At 41.0% G+C, this 10,658-nt stretch overlaps 1 protein-coding gene across 1 annotated transcript in view; it reads right to left on the bottom strand.

The window, feature by feature from the left end:
* Positions 1-208: 208 nt before the first annotated feature.
* LOC110257788 (uncharacterized) overlaps positions 209-10,658 on the bottom strand; it is an 85,237-nt gene continuing 74,787 nt past the window's right edge. The window contains exon 5 of the mRNA XM_085007932.1: positions 209-350. Coding sequence (XP_084864058.1) covers positions 286-350 — 65 coding nt within the window. The 3' untranslated portion in view covers positions 209-285. The remainder of the gene's footprint in view (positions 351-10,658) is intronic.

The following is a 10,658-nucleotide window of genomic DNA, read 5'->3' as shown; positions in this document are numbered from 1 at the left end:
AGGGGCAATATGGGGTAGAGGATTAAGAGGTACAAGCTATTATGTATAAAATAAGCTTCAAGGATATATTGTACAACATGGGGAAGGTAGCCAATATTTTATAATAACTGTAAATGGAGTTTACATTAATAATCTTTAAAAATGGTGAATTGCTGGAGTTCCTGTCATGGCTCAGAGGAAACAAATCTGACTAGTATCCATAGGACACAGGTTCGATCCCTGGCCTCGCTCAGTGGGTTAAGGATCCAGCATTGCTCTGAGCTGTGGTATAGGCCGCAGACGCAGCTAGGATCTGTTGTTTCTGTGGCTGTGGCCTGGGCAGGCGGCTACAGCTCCACGTGAGTGCGGCCCTAAAAAGACAAAAAAAAAATGGTGAATCACTATATCAAGCACCTATAACTTATATAATATTGTATATCAACTATACTTCAATAAAAAAATCAATCCACGCAATCCACCATATTAATAGGCTAAGGAATCCACACACACAAAAGAAAACTAACTATGTGAGCTAATAAATGAGCTCAAGATTATAGGATACCAGATCAATAAAACTTGATTGCATGTCTATACACTTGCAAGGAACAATCTGAAGATGAAATTAAGAAAGCAATTCCACTCACATGGCATCAAAAAGGATTAAATACTTAGAAATAAATGTAACAGAAGTAAGTAGTACAAGACTTGCATGCTAAAAACCACAAAACAGCATTGAGAGACATTAAAGACCTAAATAAATGTGATGATATCCCATTTTCATTGATTTGAATAATTAATATTGTTAATATGGCAATTCTCTTCAAATTGATCTACAGAATCAATGCAATTCCTATTGAAATTTGGATAGAAAAAAGAGGCTAGGAGGCCTGAGAAAGCTATCATTTGAAAACACTGCTGGCAAGGTTGGCCCTTGGCTAGGATCTGGGAACTTGGATTTGGCAAGGGTTCCTCCCACCCTAACTGATAAGAATAGTTCACTGTATTCTAACTGTGTGAACTACATAGTTTGTGGTGAATAGCAGCTTTCCTCCCGGGACTCTGGAGATTTGGTATGTACTAGGCAGAGGATGCCTGCATGAAAGGCCCCAACAAAAACCCTGTCACACATGTCACAACTCTTTCCTGGGCTATGTAATGCTAGGTGGAAGAAGTCAGTGACAAAAGATCACACATTATATGATTCCATCTATATTAAATGTTCAGAATGGGCAAATCTATACAGACAGAAAGTAGAATAGTGGCTCCCTAAGGCTGGGGAGGCATAGGGTTGGGGGAGCTGAGATGTGATAGCTAAAGTGTAGGAGGTTTCTTTGTGCAGTGATGAAAATATCCTTAAATCTATTATGGTGATGGTTGCACAGCCCTTGAATGTACTAAAAATCATTGAATTGTATACTTCTTTAAAAAGGTGAATTACATAGTATTGGAATTATATTTCAATAAAGCTGTTATAAAAAATAACAGTAGTTTGGAGTTTCCATTTGTGGCTCAGTGGTTAATGAACCTGACTAGGAACCATAAGGTTGCGGGTTTGATCCCTGGCCTTGCTCAGTGGGTTGAGGATCGGGCATTGCCTTGAGCTGTGGTGTAGATTGCAGACGCGGCTCGGATCCCACATTGCTGTGGCTGTGGTGTAGGCCGGCGGCTACGGCTCCAATTGGACCCCTAGCCTGGGAATCTCCATATGCCACAGGTACGGCCCTAAAAAGAAAAACAAAAACCAAAAAACAGTAGTTAACAAAATATTGGTTCTTTTAAAAATATTCGGTTGAAGAGTGGCTAGGAAAAACTCAGTGGAACCAGTTAGGAAGTTAGTGAAATAAGCCAATCAGTTTAGACCAACATGGTCCAGTATTCTTGGCCTTCATCAAGCCCTTCTATATGGTTCTGGGCACAGCAAGTCTTGCACAGCCATTACCAATAGCTGTCTTTCTTTTCTTCTTGAGACAGAATTGACATATAACATTATACTGGTTTCAGATGCACACACACTAATTTTTAGTTATGTACATATCCTTAAACACACCCTCATATAGATGAACCTAGAGGTATCCCTTGCAGGATAAATGAAAATGAGTAAATGCAGTCCTTCTCCTCAAGCATTTCTGTATTTGGGAAGATAAAGCTCATGATGAAATAACTACAACACAAGGCAGAGGGTGATAAGCACTAAAGCAAGGTGAATATAAAACTGAGAACTTCAGAGGACACATGTTGAGGAAATATTTACCAACACAATCGCTGTTCTCATCATCACCCTTGACATCACCAAGAGGCATTACTGAGTAGCTAAGTACCCGAGGCACTGTTAGGGTCCGAGTTGGACTGTCACTGCTTTCCTTGAACCTGTTACCTGTCTTTAGGATGGGGCTATTAAGAACACGGATCAATAAATATACACAAACTTGCAGGTTTTAGGATGGGGAGTGATTCTAGCAGGGAGGACGCAGCAGTTTCCCTTTGACCTGGAGGACTGCCTCCTCAAAAAAAAACAAAACAAACAAACAAACAAAAAAAAACCAAAAAAAACCAAAACTGGCTTGGGGCTGGGGGTGGAGCGTATGCTGTGTGCAAACACGTTTTTCCAAGCAGCTGCGACCTCCTAGTGGCCACATGGACTCATTACCCCCATGGTCATCTTGATTTGAAAGTGACAGGCACAGAAGGTCTAAGCCTGATATCCCCAAGGGGGCCCTGACACCACAAAGCCGAAGACTAGTCTTTATCCTATTTCCAGGATAGTCTTCATCCTATTTAAGGGTAGTCTTTATCCTATTTGAGGGTAGGCTGCATCTTATCTTAATGATCCTTAAATCTGTGTGTTGGGGGAGGTGGGAACTGCCCACAAGGGCTGTGAGGGAACCCGAGAGGTTTCGTGCTTCCAGATCTCCTTCCTCTCCTCCACGGTCTTTGCTGAAAACTGTCATTCGCGGATAAGGATACTATTTGGAAAGGAGTTCCCGCTGGTTGTGTCACAGCGGAAACGAATCCGACTAGGAACCCTGAGGTCGAGGGTTCGATCCCTGGCCTCGCTCCGTGGGTGGAGGCTCAGGCGTTACCATGAGCTGTGGTGTAGGTCGCAGACGTGGCTCGGATCCCATGTTGCTGTGGCTGTGGCGTCAGCTGGCAGCTGTAGCTCCGATTGGACCCCTAGCCTGGGAACCTCCAAATGCCGTGGGTGGCCCTAAAAAGACAAAAAAAAAAAAATACTATCTGGAGGGAGGAATCAAAACTCGGTCACCAGTGCGTACCATAATAAGTACTTTCTGTGACGTAGGAAACCAACTTGTTGGTTTGACGGGGTGGGGGGTGGAAACCCAGTTAACAGCTGAGTTCCCTCAGCCACATCTCCAGCTCTGACACAGGATATACTGATATATTTATATACATAGGTCTGAGGCAAAAAGCTCTTTTACTACCTAGAAAAAATAAGTTGTACCTTTGACACGCTACAGAAGGATTGGAACAAATGCTGTATGTTGGAGAGGCGCTCCCCACCAATCGGAAAAGAAAAAAACAAAAAAGAAAAGAAAACAAAGCAAAATCCGGAAAAGGGGAAGAGAAGGGCTTGGGGCGCGGAGGGCGGGGGCGGGGGGGAGACTAACCGCGTCAGAATAATCGCCTCAGCCTTAAAACATCTCAGCAAAACCGCCTTGAGAAACAAACAGGCTCAGGAAACCAATCTCCCGGCCACCGGCGGACCCCACCAGTCTCACCAGCAGGGGGAGGTAATGGATCAGCACTTTGTTCAGTCAGACCCCAAACCACCAGATGGGGCCAAAAGATCAGAGTAGGTACCCTTTGCCCTGCTCAGGGAGTTTCTCTTCCGCCTCTTCGGGACGAGAAGAAAGGAAAAACCCTCACTCACCTCTGCGCGCTCCCCACACAGACACCCACCCCCCAAGAGGATGGTAGCGACGAGTGCCTGATCGAGCCAGACCTCCCGCCAAATGGCCTCTGCTCCAGCCACCCATTCATAAAATCCGGATGGAAATAATACCCATTTCAGAAGGTTGCGTGAAACTGAAACGAGGATGCATGTAAAATACAATACCGAGCAAATTTTCAGGCCCCATGACAGACCTGCAGAATTAAAAACTCTGGGATGGGGTCCAACTAGCTGTTGTGTGGTTTGTTTAAGACTTTATTTGCATGTATTGGTTTATAATTCAGGAAAAACCAAAAAAAGAAGAGCTATACAGGACAAGGTATGCGGTGGGGGTAGATGTGTGCAGATCTTTCATGCCTTTTTCAGGTACATTACCCTCTTGATCCTGGAAGCTCCACCACTGTTTCCACAAGTCCCCCCTCCACCCCCCTCCAACACCCCTCCCCCGTGATTCTGATGTATGCTAGCTAGTGTGAGCATTATTGTTCTAAGAAGAAGGCTGCCCACTCAAATAGCTAACCAAGTTTTTTGTCATTATTACAGATTCCAAGACTTATGTGGCTGCTGACTTGCTTCCTGCCTGAAATTCCAAAACCATCATTTGATTCTTGAGCCCGCGCTGTGTGCCCACCATTGTGGCAGATACAATGAGAAAGAATCAGAGACCCTGCCCTCCAGGCTTTCATTGTAGGTGATCCAGAAATAGGGAAAGTTAATTAACTCTACAAGGCCAGATCTAGTAAATGTCAGATGAATTATACAGACAATAAACAAATGTTCTAGAAAATCAGAGAGGGGGAAATTCACAATTATAAGAGGAAGGAGACTGACCAGAAATGGCCACTGTCAAGCCAAGCCCACCCTTCAAAAATAGCTGTAAGTCATTTTCTACAAGGCAATAGAACAGATCTTAGCTGCCTAATTAAGCCCCTACCTAAAAAGGAAACTCGAACATAAGAGTCTGCTTTCCTTTAACAGCTGCCCTCTGAAATTTAAAAATGAGAATGTTTATAGCTTTTCAAAAGTCTTTTATTTTCTCCCTCCACGGCTTCAGTCACTCAAAGGAAAAGACAGACATAAATACTTGACAGAAGTAATTATGCAACACCATTGCTGAGATGTTCAGAATAGCTATCCAATTTTTCACTGTAGTATGGTTACATGAAGTTGCTCTAAATGACATTGTGCATTCTCATGGCTGGAAAACAGTTCAGGAGAAAAAGAAGTAGAGTTTTCATTTGTACGGGTCCACAGTAAATAATGTCTGATAATCATTAGCATCACAGCCCATTTTCCAAATGGTCACAGTGTCATCACATAAATGAAATTAGGTAGGCTAAATCTGAGTCTAGGAGATCCTTAGTGGAACTAACAGGCAGATAGTGATTTCATGAAGGGTGATCGTTCGGCTCATTTAAATTTAATTTTGCCATTGTTCATAATAATTACATTACAGACACAGGCCTCATTTTTACTATCTTAATAGCTCTTTCAAACCAAACGCAACCTGGAGTTCCCATTGGGGCGCAGTGGTTAACGAATCTGACTAGGAACCATGAGGTTGCAGGTTCGATCCCCGGCCTAGCTCAGTGGGTTAAGGATCTGGCATTGCCGTGAGCTCTGGTGTAGGTCGCAGACACGGCTTGGATCCTGTGTTGCTGTGGCTCTGGCATGGGCTGGCGGCTACAGCTCTGATGTGACCCCTAGCCTGGGAACCTTCATATGCCATGGGAAGCTGCCCCAGAAAAGGCAAAAAGAGAAAACAAAAACAAAAAACAAATGCAAACTGAAGACATATTTAAAGTGTTGACATATAATTATTCACAAGTTTGTGTGGAAGAGACGATGCTTAGGTGGAATCAACAAGGTTAGAAAACAGAAAATATTGGTTGTGGGGGGGAATAATGACCAAAGTTTCTGTTTAATATTTCTATATTTGGCTCTCAAAGACTAACCTAAGTGCATACTACTTCACACATATTCATGCACTAACATGGAATATTCCTTCTTTTGACTCTCTGAATATCCCTTTCCCCCCCTTCTGTCCCCACCTCTAGTCAGTATAGGTCAGTCTGAGACCCTCAGCAACTTGAGAGAAAGAAGAGGCAGCAGTTACACGGTAACCTATGACAAACCCTGCTTACATTTCATTATTGGTTTCCCAACCCACCCAAATGCTGCTCTTGTTTGCTCCTGGTTAGCCTCCAAGATGACAGGATTGGGGTGCAAAGGGACAAACCTCTAATCATCCATAATAGTTCCCTCTTTGTCAGTTAGGAGAAGTGGTAAGACATTTTCCAGGCCAGAGCCATATTTGTTCCCTTCCGGGCTGGGAGATATAGATGGGTTTTGGTTTTTTGGTGGTTGTTGCTATGTGTTTGCTTTTATCTTAGGGATATACATTCTTGTGATTGAAGAATAAATAAACATTTTCTTTCTTTGCTTCTTATTCCACAGACATGGGCCAGACACAGGAGCTCCAACTTTGTCTTTAATCATCAAAATTCCCCTTGACAAAAGGGCGGTATAGGAAAAACAGGTCCTATGTTATACATTCTAACTCATCGTCATTGACAAAGACTCTCTCCCTGACCAAAACTTATTTTTTAATAAAATTTGTATATATTTAAGCTGTACCACATGATGATTTGATATAGTCAGGCTCCTCTGAGTTGTCTTCTCAACTAGTCCTCAACCTTGGCCTTTTAAGAACTATAGCTTTCAGCACAAACAATTTCATCCACTCCCTACGTTAAGGGACTTGAACAAACACCAGCATAGTTTCTATCACTTCAAGGCCATGTCCCTAGAATGATGACCCCAGCCTCTTTGTAATGCCTGCTTGAGAAAGTTCAAAAGTGCCACAAAAAAAAAATTTACTTTTTATTCTAGCCAAAACCCGACGATAGACCTCTGGCCTCCCCTTTCTCAGAACATTTATTTCAGAAAACTTGTGTCTGTAAATACTTTCTCTGTCCTTTCGAGTTGTATATTCTACAATCCGGAAATATCTTTCTCAAGGACCTGGGAGTCATCCCTTTGAAATGTAATCATCAAAAAAGATAGGGTCCCTGTCTCCCAGTCCTTTTAGAGGCTTTTGATAAGTCCCATTTGACAAACACAGATGCTGGATCACATTGATCAACTTCCTATCCCACAAATTTCCCTCAGCACTTTCCCTTTAGCACTCTCCAGCATTTAAAAACCCTTCTGAAATGGACAACTTTCTAGAGACGTACAGTCTGCCAAAACTGAATCAAGAAGAAATAGATCAGCTGAACAGACCAATCACTAGAAATGAAATTGAATATGTAATAAAAGCATTGCCTACATACAAAAGTCCAGGATCAGATGGCTTTACAGGCAAATTCTACCAAACACACAAAGAGGAACTTATACCCATCCTCCTTAAATTTTCCAAAACGTTGAAGAAGAAGGAACACTCCCAAAGACATTCTATGAAGCCACCATCACTGTAATACCAAAACCAAAGATACTAGCAAAAAAGAAAATTATAGGCCAATGTCTTTGATGAATATAGAAGCAAAAATTCTCAACAAAATTTTAGCCAACCAAATCCAACAATAAATAAAAAAGATCATACACCATGACCAAGTGGGATTCATCCCAGGTTCACAAGGATGGTTCAACATATGCAAATCAATCAATGTCATACACTACATTAACAAAACAAAAGTCAAAAACCATATGATTATCTCAATAGATGCAGAAAAAGCATTTGACAAAGTCCAACAGCCATTCATGATAAAAACTCTTACCAAAGTGGGTATAGAAGGAACATACCTTAACATAATAAAAGCCATTTATGACAAACCCACAGCCAATATAATACTCAATGGAGAAAAACTGAAAGCCTTCCCACTAAAATCTGGAACAAGACAAGGATGCCCACTCTCACCACTGTTATTCAACATAGTACTGGAAGTCCTAGCCACAGCAATCAGACAAACCAAAGAAATAAAAGGCATCCAAACTGGAAGAGAAGACATAAAATTGTCACTGTATGGAGATGACATGGCACTATATATAGAAAACCCTAAGGACTCCACACAAAAACTTCTCAAACTGATCAATAAATTCAGAAAAGTAGCAGGATACAAGATTAACATTCAGAAATCAGTCACATTTCTGTATACTAACAATGAAATATTAGAAAAGGAATATAAAAATATAATACCTTTTAAAATCACACCCCCCAAAATTAAATACATAGGAAAAAACCTGACCAAGGAGGTGAAAGACTTGTATGCTGAGAACTATAAAACATTAATTAAGGAAATTAAAGATGATTCAAAGAAATGGAAAGATATTCCATGTTCCTGGGTTGGAAAAATTAATATTGTAAAAATGGCCATACTCCCCAAAGAAATCTACAGATTCAATGCAAACCCCATCAAATTACCCATGACATTTTTCACAGAACTAGAACAAACAATCCAAAAATTTATATGGAACCACAAAGGACTCAGAATTGCCAAGCAATCCTGAGGATCAAAAACCAAGCGGGAGGCATAACTATCCCAGACTTCAGGCAATATTATAAAGCCACAGTCATCAAGACAGTGTAGTACTGCTACCAAAACAGACATACAGACCAATGGAACAGAATAGAAAACCCAGAAATAAACCCAGACACCTATGGTCAATTAATGTTTGACAAAGGAGGTGAGAACATAAAATGGGAAAAAGACAGTCTTTTCAGCAAGAATTGCTGGGAAACCTGGACAGCTGCACGCAAATCAATGAAACTAGAACCCACCCTCACACCATGCACGAAAATATACTCAAAATGGCTTAAAGACATAAACGTAAGACAAGATACCATCCAACTCCTAGAAGAGAACATAGGCAAAACTTTCTCTGACATCAACCTTACAAATGTTTTCTCAAGTCAGACTCCCAAGGCAACAGAAATAAAAGCAAAAATAAACCAATGGGACCTAATCAAACTGACAAGCTTTTGCACAGCAAAGGAAACCATAAAAAAAAAAGACAACCCACAGAATGGGAGAAAATAGTTTCAAATGATGCAATTGATAGGGGCTTAATCTCTAAAACATACAAACAACTTATACATACAACTCAACAGCAAAAAAAAGCAACAACCCAATTGAAAAATGGGCAGGAGACCTGAATAGACATTTCTATGAAGAAGATATACAGATGGCCAACAGGCACATGAAAAAATGCTCAACATTACTGATTATTAGGGAAATGCAAATCAAAACTACCATGAGATACCACCTCACACCAGTCGGAATGGCCATCATTAATAAGTCCACAAATAACACATGCTGTAGGACGTATGGAGAAAAGGGAACCTTCCTACACTGTTGGTAGGAATGTAAACTGGTACAACCACTGTGGAAAGCAGTATGGAGGTACCTTAGAAAACTATACATAGAACACTACCATATGACCCAGCAATCCCACTCTTGGGCATATATCCAGATAAAACTTTCCTTGAAAAAGACACATGCACCCATATGTTCATTGAAGCACTATTCACAATAGCCAAGACATGGAAACAACCTAAATGTCCATTGACAGATGAATGGATTAAGAATACATGGTAAAAAAAAAAAAACAAAAAAACAAAAAAAAATGGAATACTACTCAGCCATAAAAAAGAACAAAATAATGCCATTTGCAGCAACATGGATGAAACTAGAGACTCTCATACTAAGTGAAGTAAGTCAGCAAGAGAAAGACAAATACCATATGATATCATTTATATCTGGAATCTAATATATGGCACAAATAAATCTTTCCACAGGAAAGAAACTCATGGACTTGGAGAACAGACTTGTGGTTGCCAAGGGGAGGGGGAGGGAGTGGGATGGACTGGGAATCTGGGGTTAATAGATGCAAACTATTGCTTTTGGAATGGATAAGCAATGAGATCCTGCTGTATAGCACTGGGAACTATATCTAGACACTTATGATGGAGCATGATGGAGGATAATGTGAGAAAAAGAATGTATATATGTTGGAGTTCCCATCATGGTGCAGTGGAAACAAATCTGACTAGGAACCATGTGGTTGTGGGTTCGATCTCTGTCCTCACTCAGTGGGTTAAGGATCCGGCGTTGTGGTGAGCTGTGGTGTAGGTCACAGACACAGCTTGGATCTGGAGTTGCTGTGGCTGTGGCGTAGGCTGGCGGCTACAGCTCTGATTCGACCCCTAGCCTGGGAACCTCCATGTGCCATGGGAGCGGCTCTAGAAAAGGCAAAAAGACAAAAAAAAAAAAAAAAAAGAAAAGAAAAAAGAAAAGAATGTATATATGTACATGTGACTGGGTCAGTTTGCTCTATGGTAGAAAATTGATAGAACACTGTAAACCAAATATAATGGAAAAAATAAAAATCATTTAAAAAAATAAAAACCCTTCCACCTTTTGATTCAGTGGAGTTGAGCTCTGTTCATCTCTCACCCTTGCTACAGTAGCCTGAATAAAATTGGTCTGACACACATGCACCCGCATGTTCATTGCAGCCCTATTCACAATAGCCAGGACATGGAAACAATCCAAATGTCCATCGACAGATGATTGGATTCGGAAGATGTGGTATATATACACAATGGAATACTACTCAGCCATAAAAAAGGATGACATAATGCCATTTGCAGCAACATGGATGGAACTAGAGAATCTCATACTGAGTGAAATGAGCCAGAAAGACAAAGACAAATACCATATGATATCACTTCTAACTGGAATCTAATATCCAGCACAAATGAACATCT

The sequence above is a fragment of the Sus scrofa genome, chromosome X, assembly GCF_054392235.1.
Source record: "Sus scrofa isolate SSC_HxYL_T2T_F1_AM1 chromosome X, Sscrofa_HxYL_maternal_Yorkshire_Landrace_v2.0, whole genome shotgun sequence".
NCBI lineage: Eukaryota > Metazoa > Chordata > Mammalia > Artiodactyla > Suidae > Sus > Sus scrofa.
Note: the sequence above shows the minus strand (reverse complement) of the source record. Positions and strands in the feature narration are given on the sequence as shown.